This window comes from Alternaria incomplexa, assembly GCF_024043165.1.
Source record: "Alternaria incomplexa strain BMP 0042 chromosome Unknown scaffold_12, whole genome shotgun sequence".
NCBI classification, from domain to species: Eukaryota; Fungi; Ascomycota; class Dothideomycetes; order Pleosporales; family Pleosporaceae; genus Alternaria; species Alternaria incomplexa.
Genome location: NW_026249861.1, coordinates 907,778 through 929,701, shown reverse-complemented (window position 1 = coordinate 929,701; position 21,924 = coordinate 907,778). Strand labels below are relative to the sequence as shown.

Here is a 21,924-nt window from a genome sequence, read left to right as displayed (position 1 = left end):
CGAGGAGTAGCTTCGCAAATAGTTCTGTTCCGAGGTTCCGGACTCCGCCATGACGATCAACGGGCGACACATAACGTCGCGGCGGTGCTATGGCCTCGCGCTACACAATGAATCGCGACGGTGCATAGTACTAGGCTGCTAGCTGGATGCGTGTATGGAGATGAATGTATTGTTGACGCGGCCTGCAGAAGATGTCGCAGAGCGTAGTCGTATACGCGGTACGAAAAGAGACGTTCTCGGCAATTACATACGCCCCGCGGCTTCCACCCGAAGGCTTCCACGGCAACTGCGTACCGCCATGTTGAGAGTACGCCACCTCCACCTTACAAATCGTTCCTTCGTTCGTCCGAATCCAAGCCTCCACCTCCACGTCTCCTTCTAGATCATAGATCGTGTGGCGATGGTCCACGCTCGACTATCCGACATCCCAGAGGAAGGAACTACTAACGGGTGGCTGAGGGCCCGTTGCCGAGCATCAATCTGGACTTACTCGCCAAAGACCAGTGTGAGGTGAGTCGTGATTCATGCACATCGAGCACAACGACAATGGAGAAGAGCATGCGCCTTGACTCATACTAGACCCTGGTCATGGTCAGGATAGTCATTGAAGTCTTACTGTACATCTCATGGAGATCTGCGGCATACAACCTCACAAGCAATGACGACGACAGTCGCCATATTCCTATCAGCAGCATACATTGTATTAACCTCTCTCCCTGTATCTCGTGCTTTCCATGTATATTCTCCAACTACTCATGTCGTCCAGTCAAAAGACCTAGCCACCGTACTTGTACGAGCCCAATCCCCTTCCTCGGTCGTCGCATCTAGCACTGATCTCCACGGCAACGTTGTGCACACCTAATTATCCCTTTCAACAACCAGGCTCCTCGTGAACACATCGCACCAGTCCACCTCGAGCCCCAGGACCGGAAAATTGCCCCTAAAGTCGAAGTCACCCCATGTCGCGATCCCATCCTGTCCCACGAGGCTTCGTGCCAACGTTTCCACCTGCTCGAATCTGACCGTATCAAAGACCGGGTTCTCGAAGGTCCAGTTGGTAGGTATAGTGATCCTGACCTTTCGTAGATTACCGTCCCATTGCTTGGTGTGCCATTCGGCGATCCAGGCGTCCAAATGTTCTTCCCAGTCCTTTGAATCTCGGTGACGAGATACTTGCCACTCCAGCTCCACGGACGCGTCTTTCACATGTGCGCGGTTAAGAATGGCCATGAACTCATCTTCTATTCCCATATGTTGGTCATATATCCTTATGATGATGATGTTGCGGAGGACTTCGCTATTGAAGACGAGGGGGGTAGAATAAGGACAGCCGGGAAGGCCGCGAAGGATGTCGCATTCCTTCTGCAATTCCCAAAGACGGTGAACATCGATTGCGTTGAATGTGCGCGAGGCACCAAGATAAGAGAGAGCTTCCGAACAGATCTGCTTATTGGCGAGGACCCACTTCGCGAGGCCCCGAGTGAACGCGGGGATTGTGTCGTGATAGCGGATGTCGAAGTCGTCGTCACCGTCGCCATTGTCTTCCTCCAACGATCGAACCTTGCGTGTGGCCTGGATGAGTAGACCCTTTAACTTGAATATAGTAGGGAGTGGGCCAAATGCGTACGCGTAGATGGAGTCGCGGAGTTCTCTGGGCAGGCGGGTGAACGGGAAAGTACCGGGCGGGTTCCAGCCTTACGCAATCTCAGCTGCTCGACGAGCTTTCCTGGAGATAGTCTTGGCCTTCATATCCATGTACCGGCCTGTGGATATGAACAGCACTTCTTGCACCTGGCGGGGACGTGGCGGTGGACGGCTCATCGTGATGAAGATCTAGCTTACCCAGGTGAGCTCACGGATGTGATGAGGGACGACTGGGAAGAACAGTATCTGGGTCTACACTCAATCAGAACTAGCGGAAAATACCGCGGTAGGCGCCATTTACCATTAAGTAAACGCAAACGGAGGGCGGGGTGCGATCCACTCTCACTGCGATGTAGGTCTTGGAGCGCCCACACACCGAGTTAACAGACTAGACCGAATAGAGACCTTGTTGTGCGCGAACTTCGAAGGGGTTTAAGGAAGATACTTGAGCTGGCGGTTGATCTTGGTGGGAGCTGGTTGCCGAATACCATGGTGTCTCATGATTCCGGTGAGTAGTCAGTAGTAGAGCCAGATAGACTGCAACGTGATTACAGAACGTGCGTAGTACACTTCTAGGAGTATGAGAACGTCTGGGTAGCATGAAAGCTATCAAAACCTCACCAGGACTTTCCTGACATCCTCCTGGACTCTGCGAGCCCCTACCTATAGAAACATCGACCAAGTCACGAACCCACTGATTGCTTTGTCCCTCGCGTGCAGCCTGACCGAAGGGCCCACGTGGGCAGGGAAAGAATGACGCGGTGAGCAAGAGCAATCCGCGTTTGCAATCGCTCTCTCACCCTCACTGTGAGTTTCGAAGTCACGCTCACCTGCAAATGCGAAAATCTCTTCATTCATATATATCGTCTATCGCCGACTCAGTTCCTACTCTCTTCTTCAACACTCTACCTACCTACTTGTCTCTGTCTACACATACACATACCAAACAAATTCACAATGTCTTCCTCAAGGGCCATCGGATTACGCGTGCTCACCCTGTTCGATGTCGACTCCCGCAAGGACTGGTTCAACTTCCTTCTCTACCGTTCGATGACTTGGAACGACATGGTGGTGTCAATGCAAGCAGCGCTCAAGCGCAACGGTCAAGAGCTTTGGGTGCATGATAGAAATGGCGAACCCTTGACCGATACCGACTCTGTCTTCAACTTGGCCAGCATCGCGGACCGCGAGGTGTTGCTCGTCACAATTCGGGAGAACACCCGTGTTACTATGGGCAAGGATTTGGAGGTCGTGTTGTATCTGGAAGAGGAGGATCCTAACGCGCTTCCGATAACTCTTCAGGTGAGTTCTCGCAAACCTTGGCACTATGAATACGGGAAACCGCTTCATTTATGTCACTGAAGTCAAAGAAGCCTGCACTGAAGGATATCTGGCTAATTCCTTACTTCTAGAAACTCGATACCAAGGACAAGCGTATTCACATGGAGAAGCTTCGTCGCCGCGACGGTATTGATAAGAAGAACATTTGCCGCATTCTTCTTCCTCACTCTGAAGTCAAGAAACTCCTCTCGAAGATGGACGGCGTTCCTCAGTACACGTTCGACCGGACCTACTCGATAGCCAACTCCGTACAAACCATCCGGAACAACTGGCGCGTGCGCACAACAGACCAGACCAAGCACCTTCTCAAAGACCCGAGGTGCGTCGCCATGATCGGTATCTTCAGCAAAGCCCTTCCCGGTCAACACCTCTTGGGCGAAGACTTCCTCGTCGCCGCCATGGATGCGCGTGTCGCCGCGGGTGGGTCGTCCGAACCCAAGCACCTCCTAGAGCGAGACGTTTTGGACGCTATCCAAAAGCTTGACGAAGCCGCCAACGCGATCGATTCGACTTGGAACGACAACAAGGCCACCAAAGCCATCAACAAGCGCGCTGATTGGATGGAGGCGTATGGCTCGCGCAAGACGGGTGAATCGGCGACTGCATTTGCCAATGCCGAGGCCGAAGATATGGGTGAAGAGGCTGCTGAGGCGGCTTACATTGGCAAGGGAAAGGGAAAAGCGGTCGACAAGCTCGCTGGCCGTCTCGAGAAGACCAAGTTGCCGGACAACGTCATGGACGACGAGGACGACGAGGACGACGAATCCGAGGCTGCCGATGACGACAAAGATCCAGACTACGTAGATTAGGTTGATGGAGGAGCCTGGAGGATGTCAGTGAGATGGGGGTGAGTGGAGAGATACATGCGAAGACGTCGAACACCTCCTGGGTCTGGTATGATGTCTCAGTGTTTACTTGCATGTTTAGCGAAGGTGTTCTGGGATCACTATGGCGTTTTGGCGGTCTCTTGATAGTCCACTGAAGGGACTCTGGGTACTCTGAGAATCTGACTACTTGGTCGAGCATACTGTGATAATGACATACCTTTTGAGCAAACATCTCATCCCATGACCCGCGAGTATGGATATGGCGCAGTGTTATGATCGCTTTCACTCGGATAGTCTGCTTAAATGATCTCTCGACGTGACGTAGCCAGCCCATGCGGGTACTGTTTGCACGTCCCCACTCCCACAATCGCACAAGTGAACGCGCTCACCCATCACATCCAAGCGATGATAAGAACACATTATACTACATATACATATTAAATTGAGCAATATCCCAATAGAATCTGAGGGACCAGTAGCGTATGTCATTTGCATGTCTACCTCGTCGTGCGGGGTGTGATCCATTCACATACCTGGTTTCGGTGAAGCGATCTATTTTTGCTCTGGGTTCGAAACCGACTGTGGCCGTCAAAGCCCGCAAGCTTTTCCTTTTGTTTTGCTGCTGCCCAATTCGTTATCCTTCACTCGTCACACATCTGCACCGCCGTAATAAGTTTAGTCAGACCCCTCCAGCCACCCTAGCAGCGCGCTATGGTATCGCTCACTGTCCTGAACTTGCGGACTGTGGCCTAAGTCCTCAAACTCAACAAGCTCTGCGTCCAAAATTCGCGCCGCCGCTTCTTTACCCAGCACCTCGTATTTCCCTATTTTGGCCTGCACATCTGGTGGGCTCCAAGCTTTGCCGATAGCCGTGGTGTCTTTCGTCCCTATCAGAAGAAGAGTCTTAGACTGCACCAGCTCGAACTCATACGCGATCGGTTGAGTCAAGACCATATCCGTCGTCTGCGCCATGTTCCACGCAAAATCGATGTTCTCGGGTGACGTTTGGTAGAGTGATACTAGCATGTTGACCCAGACATCGTATTCCGGCTTCCAGGTATTGACGTAGTAGGTGGCTTGTTGGTATTTCCGAATCGATGTGTAGTTGGTGGCCAGCTCGTCTTTGTACAAGGCGTCGAGATTGCGCCATGGTACTCCGAGAGCCATCCAGTCTTCCAGGCCGATTGGATTCGTGAGAATGAGATGGGATGTTTGCTCTGGGTACATGAGGGCGAATCGTGTGGCTAGCATACCGCCCATGGAGTGTCCTAGCACATATGTTGAGTTCACACCTAGACTTTGCAGTAGTAGATGTGTGTTTCGCGCCAGCTGTTGCAACGAGAATTGGTATGCCGGCGGCTTCGACGACTTGCAAAAGCCGATTTGATCCGGGATGATGACGCGGTATCCGTGGGCTGAGAGACGGCGCGCTGAGTCCTCCCACGTCGCACCGCAGAAGTTCTTGCCATGCAGGAGCATGATGGTCTTGTTCGAGGCGTACGTGGTGTTATGAGGGGACACATCCATGTAAGCCATTGAGAGGTTGGCGCGTTGCGACGTGAACTCAAAATACTGCACTGGCCATGGGTAGGTGTAGTTCCAGATACTGGGCGGAACCGTACTCGCGCCCAGCGCCGTCGCAATGAGTTGAGTGAGAAGTACTAGCTTTAGTCGCATCTTGAAAGTGATGATGGGAAAACGATACGAACGAACGTAGTGCCGAGAGGAAGGTGTGTAGAAGGTGAGGTTGCTATTCAAACACATGTATTCTGACATGCATATGATGTGCAATGACGCCTGCCAATCTATCTTGCCTATCGCGACCCACTCCAATGCTTGTCTTCTTGCGTTTCTTCGTATTGCGATCTGCTGCATGGTGCGAGCGCGCTCAAACCTATTGACCGATGAACAGGACGGAGCGTGTTCGGTCTCGTTCATCCTGGCAGCGATATAAATTCTTACCTCTTCGTCCCACGGTTGTCTAGTATAACATAGCCGCTACTGTGTTCATGATGCTGTTATACTTGCCAAGATGAAGGGTCTCTGATTAATCCTCCAATGAGATGGAAGATACTGAGCGGTACTCATGGACGACGCCCCCGTGTCGTCGAGTTTAGCGACCGTTGAAGAATCCATCAACGGGCATAGAAACTACCGTCAATATCGTGGACATACACCTGTCGCTTCTCTCAAGCAAGAAGTAGTCGATTGCCGGAAGGAACAAACCTGCCAGGTTGTGCCCAGGTGTGAGGGGAATATGGCGACTAGCGCCCAACATGGCTAGCACCAAGCTGCGCGTCTTGAACCCCGGGACCCCATCAAATTTCCAGCTTCCACTCCTCCGCTTCCAGTTCAAGCCACACCCCGCGAACGGACACAAAAGACATCCACCCCGACCCCTGCATCATCTAGCATCCATGATGCCATCGCCACGAGGCCGACGGGCTACGTGCAGTGCCTAAACGGCTAAATTACATCGGACCTGAACCTCGGATGAAGATGCATAGACCACTATCGCGATGCTGCGCTCGGTGCGGTGTAACTGCAGGCCAAGCGATTCACCGATCTGGAAGGATTCACATCCATTGCGATATCAAGTGACAACCGAGGATCATATCGTATCCTCATGTTGGTGCGAGTGTATTCGCTTCAGATACGAGAGGTTCTAGTACGCGTTCGTCGTTCGGTAGAATCGTTGCGGTACCAATCTTCTGCTTAAGCATTCTGCCACTGCCCCTGCCTAGTGATCGATCTACACCTCGTTTCCTGGGGTTAGCCCGTTCTCGAATGCTTATTTCCAATAGCCTCATGTGGAGGAGAGCTGCTTGTGGCTAGCGCTACGGTTGTTCATCTGCAAGCACGACGCCATCCGGGTTACCGGTGCCGTATAAGAGGATCAAGATGAACGACCATGGTTCTCCAGCTGTCGGTCAAGTCTCTGCGCCAAGCTGGACATTCAAGATGACAGTCATCACCACCCTCGTTGCCGCTGCGGCGGCTGGTATTGTTGCTGTCTCTCAGGCTTCACCAGTGGGATCAGCACCTGCCGTTGGCGTTTCGAACGCAAAGTCATCTTTGACACTCGTTTACCAGAACAACCTCAACGGCTCGGACGACAAGAACCACATCGGTGCCATCATCCTCGACCCGGTCCCTCAAGCCAATGCAGCAGCAGCCTGTGCCTCGCTCAACGAGAAACTTATTTCCAAGGCTACGCTACAGAAATATCAGGCTGATTTCAACGATGCTCTCTCGTACCAAGATTATGCCAAATACACCGACGCTGAACGTGGGTACTACATCGACAGTGGCGTGGTCTCAGTCGGAAACCGAGTGAAATACACGTCTGTTTCATCACACCACAAGCAACTCCCAGTCTTGTGCACACAGTCGGCAAACAACGGTTCAGCGAGCGCCGGGCCCGTGAACGGAAGTTCTATCTCAGTTGCGTCTGGTGGAAATACATTCGTCGGATACCGAAATCAGAAGTCCTTTAGGTTCCTCGGCATTCCATATGCCGACACGCCTACCCGTTTCAAGTACTCCTCACTCTACCCCAAGAAGGGCCAAACGATCCAGGCCACCGAGTACGGCTCAAACTGCATCCAAGGTGGTGGTGGAAGCGAAGACTGCCTTTTCCTCAACATCCAAACACCATACATTCCCAAAGCGGGATCGAAGAAGCAGCTCCGACCCGTCTTGTTTTGGATCCATGGTGGTGGATTTACCGGAGGAAGTGGCGCTGATCCACTCTCTGATGGTGGAAACCTTGCAAGCAAGGAAGATCTTGTTGTGGTTAACATCAACTACCGTCTTTCGACGCTCGGTTTCCTGGCCATCCCCGGAACAGACATCAAGGGTAACTTCGGTATCGCCGACCAGATCGTTGCACTTGACTGGACCATCGCAAACATCGCTGCTTTCGGTGGTGACCCAGAGAGGATAACCATCGCTGGCGGATCTGCCGGAGCCGGCTCTGTCCGAACATTGTTGGGTTCCCCCAAAGCCATCGGAAAGTTTCAAGGCGCCGTTGCCTTATCCAACCTTGGAGGAGGAGTAACACTTGGTCTAGACGGTGACTACGGAACAACATACTCAACCTACTACACGGTCAATCAGAGCTACACCGTCGCTGGTCCTCAGATCTTTGCGGCCGCTGGCTGCAACAGCACTGATGTGTCAGCCCAAATCGCTTGTCTCGACAAAGTCCCTGCTGCCGACCTAGTTGGATTCAACACCGTAGCTCGATACGTCGTCCAAGACGGTACCTATGTCAACACGCCCGAACTCATCATCTCAACCAGCAATGCCAGTACCGCGCACATTCCTGTCATCTTCGGTACCGTCCTCGATGACGGCGCTTCGTTCTCCACATACCCCACAAGCCCCATCTCAAACCACTCTCAAGGACTACAGGAAGCGCTAGGTATCAACAGCACATGGGCCGAACGCGTTATCCAGTCCGGTCTTTTCCCCTTCACCAGCACTGGCAACCTAACACTCGACTCCTTCAACGTCTCGCAGCGCATTGCCACTGACAAGACATTCCGCTGTGCCGATCAATCTACAGTCTACTCTGCCTCGCGATCGAAAGCCTTCTCAAAGACATACTACTACCAACTCGACCGTTCCATCGACGGCTACGACCCCAACAATCTCGGCGGCCCCGCCAACGACAACCCCGATAACCCGTACTTCCGCTTCCATGGCGCAGATTCGCCTTGGTTCTTCGGCGTCTTGAATCGCATCCGCGAACCGGAGGATCTTTGGAGTATTCAGCTCACTACCAGCTACTTCGCTTCCTTCATTAGGAGCGGCGACCCGAATCCTAGCTTGAAGTACCTTGATGTGAGAGGGCATTATAAGGTGCTTGAAGGCGTGACGAAGTACGGTCAGTGGATGCAGGTAGATGCGACTAAGAAGTCGGGAGATGAGATTAGGCTGTTGGATTGGCCGAGCAAAAGTGCTGGGTACACGGATGTGGAGCAGTGTGATTGGTTGGGGTATCCTCTGGACTACTATCTCAATGGGGGAATTTGACTGGGTTGTACACCTGCGGCCGTGCTCATAGATAGTCATGTATAGGATAAACCCTCTTAATGGATGTGTGACCGTCATCAGACATTCAACCAAGTCCATATCAATGCAATCTGTGACACCTGTAATGAAAGCAAACGATAATTGCAAAGCTAGCAGTATACACACAGCAATATCTAATGCTATCCTACTCATCCCTCCCTACCCCACACCCCACACCCCCCAACCCCCCTCACCAATCCGTCCTCATACTATAATAAAAATTCCCACTAACCTTCCCCAGCAAATGATCTCCATACCTCCCCTTCCCATACCCGCCCTTCCCGCCCGTCCTCTCCACACACTTCCCCAACGGCTCAACCCACGCCTCAAAATTCGGCTCATAGAAAAACGGCACACTAACCCTATACCTCTCCCCCCTATGAATAACCCGGTGTTTAGTACTCTTCCACAACCCGTTCGTCCACCGCTCAATCATATCGCCGATGTTGACAACGAAGGCGCCGGGGAGCGGGTCCGCGTTCAGCCATGTGGTCCCGTCTTTGAGCAGGACTTGCAAGGAGGAGGGCGTGGGGTCGGTGAGAAGGAGGGTCACGCAACCGTAGTCTGTGTGGGCGCCGCAGGAGAATTGGTCGATGTTGTCGTCGCCGGAGATGGGGGTTGTGAGGGGTGGATAACCGATCATGCGCATGACCCAGAAGGAGTCGGAGCAGTTACGCAGGAAGATCTCTTCGTCTTGCGTTGATTCTGTTGCGCCTTCACTCGGTGGTGGTCCGAGATCTAGCGCTACGCCCATAGCGTGGACGAGTGCTTCGCCGACTTTCTTGACACGCGAGATGTATTCTTCGTATACGGGTCTGAGTTGTTCGGGTTTCTCAGGCCATAGATTGACTCCTTGAAGGCTCTTCACGCTGCCTGGTCCGCCATCGCCTGGTTCCTGTTTCTCGGCGGGCCAGTCTCGGTACCAGTCAATGGCTTCTTGCATGTCTTGCAGCCCGCCCGTCACGTTTTCGCCCAGCCCCTGGTAGCCGCGTGCGCCGTCGCCTCCTTCTGGGCTGCCGGCGTCGAAGCGCTTGATCTTGTTCTTTTCTTCGAGCGGTAGAGAAAAGAAGTCACGCGCCAAGTTGATGATTTCGTCGAGTTTGGTCGTGGGGATGCCGTGGCCGGTTAGGTAGAAAAAGCCGTAGTTTATGCAGGCGGCGTTTATGGCGGAGGCGGTTGTGGAACGAGCTTCTTGCGAGGAGGAGGGGTCCATGAAGGGCGATATGTCGATTATAGGCAGTCCATCTTTTTGGGCCGCGGCGATGGGCTTATTGTAGCGGGAGCCGGAGTCGGGAGTGGGGTTGAGGTCTGTGGGAGATGTGGATGTGGTGCCATTTAGATGTCCATCCCCTGCTGAATAGGAGACTTTATTCATATCTGACATTATGTCTTCTTTCGAATGACCGTCTCTTCCTTGGTTTGCAGGCACTCTGTCAACTCAAAGATTGATGATGGATCGAATTGCCTCTGACTCAGACCCGATAGCGGTCTTAGTAATTCGCAATCAATCGGCCTGAGATGAAGTTAGCAACTATGTATGATTCTGTATGAGCACTACGTGTAAAGTTTGATGAGGTTGGCAAGTTGGTACAAAGGTGTGTTGGATTGGAAAGGTCGAGATGTTGGATGTTCGGTTGGCGATGCCTGATCGAGACTAGACGCGGTTTTTCTAGGGCACCTGAGCATGTTCAAGTCGGGACGCAATAGTGGTAGACATGCATCCAGATCATGCTACCACGCAGGAATTGATCAAGTTGATGACTACACACGCTGTTTCTTCATGATTAAGATCTTCCACCACACGCATGGTGCACGTCAATCAGCTTGCGGCCAAACAATGCATGGCAGCAGAAAGCAGTGCCCAAAGAAACGCATCTGTACACGTGTAAACACAAGGTGCAAGATCATTCTGGCTATCATCGTGGCTTCATTTCAAGTATAGTGGTATATCGCTCTATCCAGTGACCACATGTCATGCATCGCATCATGATTAATTTCTATAGATGCACCTGTATCGCATCATCACGCACTGCTGACTAGTAACACGCTGTTACCAACCGTGATCATTTACATGATGACCTCGTTTGAGACGTCCTGTACAACACGTTAGCACACGCTGAGAACTCAGATGTTGATTGACTTACCCTCTTGAGCTCCTTGTAGGGCAGGCAAACACAGTTTTGCACGCGAACCTCATCAGCAACAGCACACTCCTTTCCGAGGATGGTGATGCTCTGGACCTTGACGCCGTTCTTGATGACGCTGGTGGTGTGGCTGGTAACGGGGGTAGGAGTGCCCTCGACACGCGCCCAAGCACCGACCTTGCTGTGCCAGCCGATGATGGTGTACAAGACGCATGCGTCGTGCTTGATCTCCGAGTCTTCAAGAACGATAGACTCCTTGACACGTACACCAGCGCCAATGACGACGCGGGGGCCAATGGAGACGTTGGGGCCGATCTTGGCAGTTGGGTCGATCTGCGCGGAGGGGTGAATGTAGACGGGGGGTAGGATGTTTGCGGAGGGGGCGGCGAGTTCTTCTGAGCCCGCCTGGAAAGCCTTCAGGAGGTACAGAGCATTCGCTGGCACGGCAGAACCGGCGGTCTTGATCTGGCGCCAGAAGTCCTTGGTCTCGAGGACGAAGAACTGCCTGCTGTCGGCGATGTCAGACAGGACGTCTTGCTCCAACCTAATAACGGCATTCTCCTTGTTGTCATCGTCGTCGTCGTTTTGGTAGAAGGAGGATTCGAGGTTCTCGGAGGAGGGGTACGACAGCAGCCGTGGGCGCTCGGTCCGTCGCTTGATGGCGCTGCGGATGGCGGGGAAGATGCACTCGGTCGCGAAGAGGTAGACGCCGCAGTTGATGAGGTTGGAGATGTGCGACTCAGGCTTCTCGACGTAGTGGAGCACGCGCTTCGTGTGCGCGTCTGAAACAATGCATCCAAAGTTGGAGGCGGCGTCGTTGGCGACCCGCGTACCCAGCATTACCGCCTCCGCATCCTTGTCCTCGAACAGCTTGAGCATCTCCACCAGCGGGAACGAGGAGCAGACATCGGCGTTGAGCACGAACAGCTTCTCGGGCCTGCCCTTCAGTATGACGTCGCGGAAGTGGTAGAGACCGCCCGCCGTGCCCAATGCCTGGTATTCGCGGAGGTACTTAACGCTCAGGTGCGGCCAGCTGGTCGAGACGGCGTTGATGAACTGCTGGAAGACGGACTCCTCGTAGTAGCCGACGATGAAGACCTCCTTGATCTCGGGGACGTTTGTGATGGCGCGGAAGCAGTGCTCAATTATGGGGTGGCCGGCGATGGGGAAGAGCGGCTGGAGCAGCGTTAGCGGGGATGCCCTGGGGCTTTCTATTTCGCGTCGTCGCGTACCTTGGGCAGTTCCATAGACAGAGGCCTGAAGCGTGTGCCGCGAGAAGGGCCTCCGACCTAGTCTGGTGAGTAAACATGGCTGTGTCGGTGTTGTGGGCAGTATCTACCAGAATGACGGCCTTGGTCGAGCCTCCAGACGGAGACTTGGGCCTCATGGAGAGGGAAGGCGGTTGCAGACTCATAGTGGCGTAGTTTTGGGTGTGAAAAAGCAAGCTGGAATCAAGAGATTGTCGGGATGTCTCAAGATCAGAAGAAAGGTGCAGTGAGTACAATTGCGAATCTGGCCTTCAGGAACCAGTTGGTGGACCCTGGAAATCCAGCCCACGTTGGCGTTGGCGGTGAGGCGCCCTGGCGAATCGGGGCGTCGGCGCATCGTCAGGTGCATGTCGACTTCATCCCTTTTCACACGCCAGCCGTGAGGGAATACGAGCAAGCTAAATCCGTCGCGCAGATACGATGTCACGATGCTAACAATTCTGCTACCAAAATAGTAATTTGGATTTAGTGATAGCTGCTAAACATATCACCTGTCGAAACCTCCTACCACCCAGGTATACATATTGGGGATTCCCATCGACTCCATACCACCACTACTTTCCTACGCCAGTCGCAAGCTTCTTGTTCTTCTTGATCAGCGCGTTGAGCTTCTTCTCCAACACATCATGCTCCCTCCTCGCCGCATGCATGGCCTGCTCCGCCTCTTCCATAGTCAGCACACTACCTCTTCCTCGCCTTGTGTTGCCATATCCACCCATCCCAGCTGTCGTCTCAATCGCGTTCATCAGCCCCTGCATATCTAGTCCGCTTCCGCCTCCATTTCCAAAGGTGATGTTGCCGTTGCCGTCAAGGCCGAACTCTTGTGAAGACTGGTAGCCAAGTCCAGCACCCACGAGCGCTTCGAGACCCTGCACAAACACGCCGCCAAGCCTGTCAGCCGCCATCAATCCCATGCCGTCTATCTCTGTGCTTCCTACCGCTCCTCCCTCAACCACTGCTTTGGCCGCTTTGGCTAGTCGGTTCGAGTTGACAGAGATGTTCGCTGTTCCGGCCCCAGGTGCGCCACCAACAGCCGCCATCTCGGGACGTGGCTGGTTTGGCGGTGGGTTGTCTGTCTTCGGGAGAACGTATTGATTTAGGTAAGCGCCGGCATCTGCGGGTGTTTGCTGCTGTTGTGGGGGAGGGACCTGGGGCATGGACGCGTCCTGTCCCTGTACCGGTGGCAAGGGAAGGTTCGTCGAACCGAGAAGTCCAGAAGAGTTGTCCAGTCGCGGCATCTGCTGTCCGCCGTTGGTGTTCAGCTTCTTACCTGCCTCCTTGAGTGCAGTGGCGATAGCTGGGAGGACGTCATTTGAATGCGCCGAAGTAGGCACACTGTGACCGTGTGCATTCTGCTTACGAGGGTGGAAGCGGGCGTGGCCTTTGAGCTCCTCGATGTGCTTCTCAAGCTCAAGTGCCTTGTTCTCAAGCTCCTCAGTCAACCCCCAGAAGAACTTGCCGTTGGGTGTAATCAGAGTCCTGGAGTCTGGCTTTGCGTCCTGGCTGTTCAGACGTACTGGCTTCTTCTTCGCAAGCGCCTCGAGGTCGGCTTGGGAAAAGTGCAGCTTCAGATCCGGAGGTGTAGACACATTACCGTTCTGAGTCGAGCGGGTAGCATGGGCGAGTGACGAAGACAACGGTTTGAAGAACTCAAGGGTCGATGCAAGGAGCTCGCCCGTGCGCTGCAAGTCAGCCATGATCGAGTGGGCTGAATGTTCCCGCTTCTCCTTGGGCTGTTCGGGCTCCGGCTCCGGTTCAGGCGTTGCTGTTGCCGAGATCTTCGCTGACGAGACTCTCCGTGAGGCCACTGTCGGCACTTCAGGTTGTTCCTCTTCAACAGTAGCTGGCTTAGGCGAGGCTGGCTGACTCTTGAAGGCAGCGGCAATAGGTTTGGCGTTTGTTGTCGGCTTCTTGGCTTTCTTCTTGCGCCCAATGATTGGAGCTTGCATTACCTCAACATCCGACTTGTTGTCTTCCAGTATTTCTTCTTCTATCTGCTTCTTTCGCTCTTGTCTATCCTTCTTGGCTTGTGACTTTGTCTTCTTCCTAACAGGCGCAGTCCCGACCTTACCGCCGATCGGAGGCGGTGAGCTGGCCCTGGAAAACGATGTAGAAGTAACTGAAGCAGTGTCCGATATGATTTCGCTTGGCGTGCCTGGTATGTTGACTGAAGCGATACTCGCTTGCCTAGACCGAAGCTTGTCGACCGTTGGGATCTGAGGCAAGGACGGTTGTGATGCCGCCGAAACAGGCGGTGGCACTTCTGTCTTTGGTGTTGCGACGACACGCAAAGTCCTCGGCGCACCCGCGCGCTTGATTGGCGATCCAGTCACCGCTGCGGCGGGACTTGGAGGTACAGAACCGGCTGATGTTGTTGGCACAGAACGACTGCTTTTTGGCTGAGACTCTGCTTTGGATGAGTTTGGAGCGGGAGAACTTGCTTCAACCGGCAATTTCGTTGCTGCTTGGATATCGAGTTTGCCAGGAGGCTGTCGCTTGGTCGAAGCTGGAGGTGTCGCAGTCGCCGCAGGAGTGCGCGCTGTCTCTTTCTGCGGCTCTCTCTTCGGGGTGGTCTGAACTGCAGCTTGAGTTTTCTTAGAGGCACCCTTCGATTTTGGCGTGTCCTTGCTGATCGTTTCCGCCATCGACTTCTTGGCGTCTGGTGTGGACTTCGGTGTCTGCAAAACATCTTCTTTAACTGCTTTTGAAGCCTCTCTAGGTGTGGGTTCCTTGGGTGTCTGGGGAACAACAACTGCTTCCCTGGTCGTTGTTCTTGAGGGCGTCATAGGCGCAGGTGAAGGCTTGGAGACTGTGGTCGCACTAGGTGCTGCTGCAGGAGTCGCAGGTTGGATAATCTCACTCTTCTGCTTGCCCTTGGTATTCTTGTTGGGAGTTGAGTTGGGAAGCGGCGTGGCAGGTACAACAGGCACGGCCGGTATGATGGTCGAAGATGTAGTACGAGACATTGGTCGAGATCCAGCACGCGAACGTGACTCTTCGAGGACTGCTTTGGGAATTGCTGGTACTGTGAAGCCAGGCGGTATAGTAGGAGTCGATCGGCGAGGATGCTCGAAGAATTGGCCGCTTAGTGGAGTGCTTGGAGCGGGCCGTGTTGGCTCATTGTCGCTGTCGTTAACAAGTGCATCGACGTTGATAGATGCCTGTTCCTCTACACTCAAAGATCCATCATCTGCAATACTACGTCAGCACTAGAATCTTCAAAGTGTAAATTGACAAAAGCGAAGTCATGATCTAAGTACGGCGGCCGCCAGACGATGGTCAGGATGGGTTGACAAAAGCGTAAGGTACATCATGTTGCAAAGTCGTCTCTCGAACATCTTCGTCACTTGGTGGGCAAGAAAACAGTGAACAGGCCATCTCTCTATTAGAAAGTAAGCATGCCGACATGATGCGGCAGGAGGGGTAGTTACGTACATGCGATGGCCATGACGAAGACGACGAGAGAAGCCAACCTTTGCAGCGGCAGGACAGCGCAATCCACCAAATCATGACAGAAAATGAAAAGAAATGAGAAGGTATAGGTGCCGTGAAGACATGCCGGGGCCATATGCTTTGACAAAATCCGTGCAGTCCAAATCATAACGCCAGGCGATCCAGTGTCGAAGCACTGGATATGTGCCGATGCATTCGCCGTAAATCCGAAACGCCATGCAGCCATCATTGAAGTAAAGTACTAAGACAAAATGTCAAGCCGCGAGGCCGACCCGAGTGCAGAATGAAAGTGACTACCATCGTCCAGCGCCGCCGTAGTTGTTGTTGGAATAGAGCGAAGAGAAACCACCTTGGCCTTGACCATACATGCCCTGCCCGGCTATTCCGCCTTGGTGCAGCCTCGCCTGCAAGATACTCGGGTCTTGGACATCGGCAAGACCGCCACCCCCAGAGGAGGAAGTGTTGGCATGCCTATGCTTCTTGCCCTTTTTCTTGGATTTCTGCGAACCAGACTCCTGGTAAGCTCCAGGCGAAGGTCCATAAGGGAAGCTGAGGAGGCCAGGGGCAGGGGCAGGTGTGGAAGTTGAAGGATGTTGATTAAGGAAAGAAGGAAACATTGACTCACGCTTTCCAGCATCAGCTAGTCTAGCACCACCGTCCATGTTACGGCTGCGGAGCAGGTCCTGATACATGGCATCATTGTTGTTTCTCGCCGTTGCGCCAGCCCCGTAGGGTAGACCACCAGTAGCGAAACCGTGGCCTTGGCCGAACATGCCAGTCCCGCTGACCGGGGGTGTGCCAGTAGGCTTGAGTCCTGGAGGGGGTCCCTGCACGTTGGTGAAGAACTGCCCACTCAACTGCTGATGCTGAGACATGGGGTTGAATTGATTGGCATTCTTGGGCATCATCGAGTTTTGCTGGCTCATCAGCTTCTGGTTTGCGACAGGCTGCACATTCGCAGAAGCGGAAGCGCTGTCGTTGGCGAAGCTAAAGCGTGAAGTGTGCCTGGTGTGGCTAGAGGCATTCTGCTGTTGAGGATGCTGAGCACTTGGCATGTTGTTCAGTAGGCCCGTGGCTTGGGTGCCAGACTTGAAGTTGGAGAGCAACAGCTGCTGCTGTTGCTGTGGTGTAAGGCCTCTGTTGCTCAGTCCCAGGCTGCTGAAGTCCTCGGCCAAAGGCGTGTTCTGTCCGAAAAGGCTGCCTCCAAAACCTTGCTGACCAGGTGGTGCAATCGCGTGTTGATTGAGGTGGTTGGTGCTTGTCTCGGGACCGTCTTCGGGCTCTCCGCCTAGCTGCAAGCTGCCGCCAGCCGTTGCTTCGTTGTCTTCACGCTCAGCAGCTGGGGCTTGCTGGGACGCTGCCTTTGCTACAGCAACAGCTTCCGCTTCAACCTCGCGCTGCAGTGCCAGTTCCTTCTCCTTCTTTTCTTTGATGGCACGACGCTTAGCACCGCCATTAGGATCCAGGAGTTGAGGGAACTCGGTGACAGCTTTCAGTTCTTCCTCCGACAGAACGGCGCTCGAGAAGACGAACTTAAAGTCTGGCGAGCAGATGACCTTCAGTAAATCGTGAATACCATTGTCGCGAGGCTTCGGAGGGCGGGCGGCGGGTGCGGGGGTCGGAGCAGGCGGCGGGGTGGCAGCTTTCGATGCTTGTGCAGCCTTCTCCTTTTCCCTCTCTTTCTCCTTTTCTTTTTCTTTTTCTTTTTCTTTGTCCTTGCCCTTCTTCTTTGGTGGCTCAGCTGCCTTCGATGGTTTGGGTGGTTGCGCGGGAACAGCATTCGTGACCATGGGACTGGCGTTGTTCGAAGCGACGGTGGATCGGCTGGCTCGGCGTTCCAGCAACGCCTTACTTCCCCAGCTAGCGGTTGCAGGCAAACCGGGCGCCTCGTATATCGAGCTCGACGTATCGGTACTATCCTGTCGATGCATCGGGATCGCGGCAGCGACAGCAGGACCCTGGTGGGCGGGGGGCGCGGCTCGAGACGTAGACGATTGTGACGGTTGTTGCGTCTGGATTGAGTTCATCATGGAGAGATCTTGGCGAGTGAAGCTGTCGTTATCTTCGCCGGGTTCGTGCAAGAACATGCAATTGCGGTTATTGCAGGTCTCGCCGCGGAGGTACGCCGAGCAGTACTTCGTAGTACCAAATTGAGCCCTGCAAGAAACGTGAGCTTGTTACATGACACGTGTGCATGGATAGAGATTCACATACCTTAAAGTCCTCTCGCCATTCTGAGAACCGTCGACAGCATTGATGCACTTCTCTGCATCTTCCTTGCGAGCGAATGTCACATAAACACCCACCGACTGTTGATGCTGCGCGTTCTCCTTGGCTTTGCTGACGACGATCTTGAGGATCTTGCCGTACTGGCCGAAATAGTCGTCTCCACGAAGGGTCTTGAGGAGTTCGTCTTCGCGTATCGTCGGCGTGAGACCGGTCACGTATACGAGGTTCTTCTGGACGACACGCAGACCCGACAGGTGCTTGCGGCTGAGAGAGTCGGCTTCGGCCTTTTGTGCTTCCTTCTGTCGTATCTGCGCGTTCTTCTTGGCCTTCTGCGCGATGAGCTGCTTGTGTTGTGCCATCCTGGGCAGTGTCAGATGTGTTTAGGGATGGAAGGTGCAGGGGACCCACTCTTCGGGGGAGATGGTCTTCCACTCGATCGTGGAGTCATCGTAGGGGCGGCGGCAGGCGGGACACAGTCCGTTCATGGTCGTCTTGATGTTGTTGTAGCAAAACTGACATATCTGGCACGTGGGTCAGCATGGGATTCGAGGTGGTTCACCGAGTTTTGGCACAAAGGCGTACTTGGTAGCCGCATGGGCAGGGGCGGAAATTCCTGTCCGAGAGGTCGAACTCTTCGACACAGAGCGGGCAGCACTCCTCCTCGTCATCGTCGACGAACTGGTCCTGCTGCAGTCGAGACATGGTGGTGTGTGGTTGCGATGTGTTGTTGAGAGCGGGTGGCGCTCAAAGTAGAGATACGTGGGGTGAGACGAGACCTGGGGGGTCGGGACGAGAGGTCAGTAAGGAAACCGCGGAAGTACAAATAAACGCCGGCCGGAGTGTCGCTGTCGCTGGAAGAGGGATCCACAGGAGGTGATGGGGGTTAAGAGGCTGCACCTGCGCGATGGCACACCAGGTTCCGCTTAACGCTAGCGACTTACATAAGCGCGCATTTGCGGGTGGGAGCTGCGAACTCGACGACGTCGACGACATCACCACCCGCAGTCGCCCTCACCTGCTACATCGCGTAGCCTCACCACTCTCTCACCGCACACAATGGCTATGCGGCTAGCTGTCGGCCGGCCATTGGGCGCCGCCGTCCGCGCCTCGGGCTCCTCCCGCCATGCAGTTCGCACCTTTGCCTCCACGGCTCTCCGGGCAAAGGAAGTCGCGGGTCCCGAATCGGAAACGCCAAACATGAGGGTGCGCATGTCACATGATATGGCGAAGACGTGGTTTCTAATGTGATCGCAGTTTGCCCCCCGCGACGAGACCGTCACGCTCAAGCGCGCGATTGTGAACCCGGCCGACCACTACAAAGAGAAGGGCGAGGCTCTGCACAAATATGGCCAGTACATCATGTCATGTCTGCCGAAATACGTCCAGCAGTATGTCAATCCACATCTGGGAGTAACTACCGTCTGACCACGCCCAAGATTCTCCGTTTGGAAGGATGAGTTGACCATCTACGTCCCGCCCGCCGGCATCATCCCCACCTTTACCTTCCTCAAGTACCACACCGCCGCAGAGTACACACAAATCTCAGATATCACCGCCGTCGACTACCCCACCAAGGACCAGCGCTTCGAGGTCGTCTACAACATGCTCAGCATCCGTCACAACTCGCGCCTGAGGGTCAAGACGTACGCGGATGAGGCCACTCCAGTACCCAGTCTGTGCGATCTCTACGATGGTGCCAACTGGTACGAACGTGAGGTCTACGATCTGTTTGGTGTCTTCTTCGTTGGACACCCGGATCTGAGGCGAATCATGACCGACTACGGTTTCGACGGCCACCCACTGCGAAAGGACTTCCCCATGACTGGATACACTGAGATCCGATACGACGAGGAGAAGAAGAGGATTGTCGTAGAACCCCTGGAGATGACACAGGCTTTCAGGAACTTCCGTGGTGGCTCATCAGCATGGGAGCAGGTCGGTCCTGGTGATGATCTCAAGCCGGAGAACGTAAGCTATCCTTCATACCACATTCTCGACTCAACCTCTAACAGACACGTAGTTCAAGCTTCCAACACCAAAGCCAGAGCCTCCCAAGGAGGGAGAGCAAAAGAAATAGAAGATTTAGAGATTTTGGATTGTATATACCTGCGAATGAACGTGCTTGTACAACATCCGATGGCCCACAACGTATACCAGCTGCTGTGATGATCTGCTCGGTGTAGTTGCTTCACTTGTCGGCGCTTTTGAATCTGCACAATCCAGGTTGCACGTCGGAGTAAGATTCACAAGACTTTCAGATGGAATTAGCCATGCTAGGCACGTGTCCGACTACTGCAGCCCGATCGTGTCTCGTATTTCGTATTTGAAGTCTCGATACTCATGCCAAGCAGATCTCGCATTTCCCCGCCCAATCAGGGAAGCGCCTAGCACTGCACCTTCCTCCGTCAGTTCCCACTTGTCGGGTAAACATCGGTACCCGCTAGACAACGTCTTGCATGATCTGCCGTAGCATGGCTTGATGTGTAAGACGAACCACCATAGCTACCCATCGGAAGTCAAATCTTGCACGTTCTCACCCGGAACAGTACCCCGCTTTCCCCGTCTGCATCGCAACATGCCGACATCCCAGGATGAGGAGGCTTCGGGGTAATCTCCTTTGGTATCCTGAGTGGGCTCTTGAGCATGGGTTGCTCCACCGCCATCACATTCATCCAGCTGTATCATACCGACGTTCTACCGTACTTCCGACTTCCAGCCAATCGCATGCGTTACCATACTTTAGCAGTAATCGCCGTCGTCACACCCGTAGAGCTGTCTTGCATCACTGCGCCAAGGTATAAATACAATCAGGATTCCATAGATTAACATGCATCACCAAGATGAAGTCCTCCATTCTCTCTTTCCTCGCAGCTACAGCCACAGCCGCAGTCACCATGTCCAACACGACTACCACAACCATCAAGCCTTTCAGCCTCTCGGCTCCACCAAACACTGACATCTGGCGCAAGCCTCCCATGCACAACGCCTTCAATGCATCGACCTACCCAGAGCAGCTCCCAACCTACACTCTGAAGAACTTTCAGCGAGCGCAGCTGTCGTTCGAGCTTCCACCATCCGACCAACTCCGCCAATACGACCAAGCCGGCCTCTTGCTGCATGTCACCAAGCCAGGTGTTCCAGACAACCAAACCAAATGGATCAAGACTGGCATCGAGTTCTATTACGGAAAGCCCTACGTCGCGACCGTTGGCTGTGATGCTTGGGCTGACTGGTCGCTTACACCCATGCCTGAGTTCAAGAACGGTACTATGCCTGGTGCTACCATTGAGGCGAGGAGGGAGAGCGATGCGCTCGGTAACAGTCTTTGGATTTACTGGATCATCAAGGATGAGGCTGGCAAGGAGGTCAGCAGGCAGCCGTTGAGAGAGGTCACCTGGGTTCTTGCGGAGGAGTATGAGCGATGGAGCGTCAGTATCGCAGGATACGTTTGTCGCCCGACCACGGCAGGTGGCGATGGGATGCTTGAGGCGGAGTTCAAGGACGGTCTGGAGATCGAGACTCTCAATCACGTGTAAGGGAGGTGTGTGAGCTGGACGTTTGTTAAGGTACGTGATGTCGTCACCTGCGGTTGCGATAGTACCTGACAGCAAACAGTAGATAGTGTATAAGTCGCAGTGACGCGTGAATAGCCAGTACATATCTCAATCTGATATCGTTTACCTCCATATATACGAACTTCCCCGCATGTATTTTGCTCAATAAGGCTATCAAATCCATATCTTACGACTGCAGTGAGTACGACATGACCCAAGTCTGCTTCCAGGAGAGTCAAGTGAGCCACCACTGGCTCGTGAAAAGGGTCAGCCGAGCGTAAGCGATGGTTTCTCTCATTCATTGATCAAAGCAAACTCACTGCGCCTGCCTAGAGAGCGCACTGACCTCTGGGCTATATATCCTCATCGATTCTTGTCTCTTGAT

At 53.8% G+C, this 21,924-nt stretch overlaps 10 protein-coding genes across 10 annotated transcripts; 4 read left to right on the top strand and 6 right to left on the bottom strand.

The window, feature by feature from the left end:
* Window positions 1-858: 858 nt before the first annotated feature.
* On the bottom strand, window positions 859-1,821 carry J4E90_008195 (uncharacterized protein; the record flags this gene model as incomplete). Its single annotated transcript, XM_051437725.1, has 2 exons — window positions 859-1,694; window positions 1,815-1,821. 2 exons carry the CDS (start codon window positions 1,819-1,821, stop codon window positions 859-861), a joined length of 843 nt encoding a protein of 280 aa, XP_051288536.1.
* Window positions 1,822-2,601: 780 nt separating this feature from the next.
* J4E90_008194 (uncharacterized protein) lies at window positions 2,602-3,794 on the top strand (the record flags this gene model as incomplete). Its single annotated transcript, XM_051437724.1, has 2 exons — window positions 2,602-2,946; window positions 3,057-3,794. 2 exons carry the CDS (start codon window positions 2,602-2,604, stop codon window positions 3,792-3,794), a joined length of 1,083 nt encoding a protein of 360 aa, XP_051288535.1.
* Window positions 3,795-4,487: 693 nt separating this feature from the next.
* On the bottom strand, window positions 4,488-5,489 carry J4E90_008193 (uncharacterized protein; the record flags this gene model as incomplete). Its single annotated transcript, XM_051437723.1, has 1 exon — window positions 4,488-5,489. The coding sequence occupies one exon, from the start codon at window positions 5,487-5,489 to the stop codon at window positions 4,488-4,490; it is 1,002 nt and encodes a 333-aa protein (XP_051288534.1).
* A 1,224-nt stretch (window positions 5,490-6,713) lies between these two features.
* On the top strand, window positions 6,714-8,852 carry J4E90_008192 (uncharacterized protein; the record flags this gene model as incomplete). The annotated part of the gene is made up of 1 exon (XM_051437722.1): window positions 6,714-8,852. The coding sequence occupies one exon, from the start codon at window positions 6,714-6,716 to the stop codon at window positions 8,850-8,852; it is 2,139 nt and encodes a 712-aa protein (XP_051288533.1).
* Window positions 8,853-9,081: 229 nt separating this feature from the next.
* Window positions 9,082-10,275, bottom strand: J4E90_008191 (uncharacterized protein; the record flags this gene model as incomplete). Its single annotated transcript, XM_051437721.1, has 1 exon — window positions 9,082-10,275. One exon carries the CDS (start codon window positions 10,273-10,275, stop codon window positions 9,082-9,084), a length of 1,194 nt encoding a protein of 397 aa, XP_051288532.1.
* Window positions 10,276-10,958: 683 nt separating this feature from the next.
* Window positions 10,959-12,449, bottom strand: J4E90_008190 (uncharacterized protein; the record flags this gene model as incomplete). Its single annotated transcript, XM_051437720.1, has 4 exons — window positions 10,959-10,985; window positions 11,036-12,211; window positions 12,268-12,324; window positions 12,375-12,449. 4 exons carry the CDS (start codon window positions 12,447-12,449, stop codon window positions 10,959-10,961), a joined length of 1,335 nt encoding a protein of 444 aa, XP_051288531.1.
* Window positions 12,450-12,857: 408 nt separating this feature from the next.
* Window positions 12,858-15,751, bottom strand: J4E90_008189 (uncharacterized protein; the record flags this gene model as incomplete). Its single annotated transcript, XM_051437719.1, has 2 exons — window positions 12,858-15,493; window positions 15,739-15,751. The coding sequence occupies 2 exons, from the start codon at window positions 15,749-15,751 to the stop codon at window positions 12,858-12,860; spliced, it is 2,649 nt and encodes an 882-aa protein (XP_051288530.1).
* Window positions 15,752-16,049: 298 nt separating this feature from the next.
* On the bottom strand, window positions 16,050-18,687 carry J4E90_008188 (uncharacterized protein; the record flags this gene model as incomplete). Its single annotated transcript, XM_051437718.1, has 4 exons — window positions 16,050-17,913; window positions 17,971-18,345; window positions 18,394-18,506; window positions 18,568-18,687. 4 exons carry the CDS (start codon window positions 18,685-18,687, stop codon window positions 16,050-16,052), a joined length of 2,472 nt encoding a protein of 823 aa, XP_051288529.1.
* A 354-nt stretch (window positions 18,688-19,041) lies between these two features.
* Window positions 19,042-20,062, top strand: NUO31 (NADH-ubiquinone oxidoreductase 30.4 kDa subunit, mitochondrial; the record flags this gene model as incomplete). Its single annotated transcript, XM_051437717.1, has 4 exons — window positions 19,042-19,188; window positions 19,240-19,373; window positions 19,422-19,953; window positions 20,006-20,062. 4 exons carry the CDS (start codon window positions 19,042-19,044, stop codon window positions 20,060-20,062), a joined length of 870 nt encoding a protein of 289 aa, XP_051288528.1.
* An 817-nt stretch (window positions 20,063-20,879) lies between these two features.
* On the top strand, window positions 20,880-21,521 carry J4E90_008186 (uncharacterized protein; the record flags this gene model as incomplete). Its single annotated transcript, XM_051437716.1, has 1 exon — window positions 20,880-21,521. The coding sequence occupies one exon, from the start codon at window positions 20,880-20,882 to the stop codon at window positions 21,519-21,521; it is 642 nt and encodes a 213-aa protein (XP_051288527.1).
* Window positions 21,522-21,924: the final 403 nt, after the last annotated feature.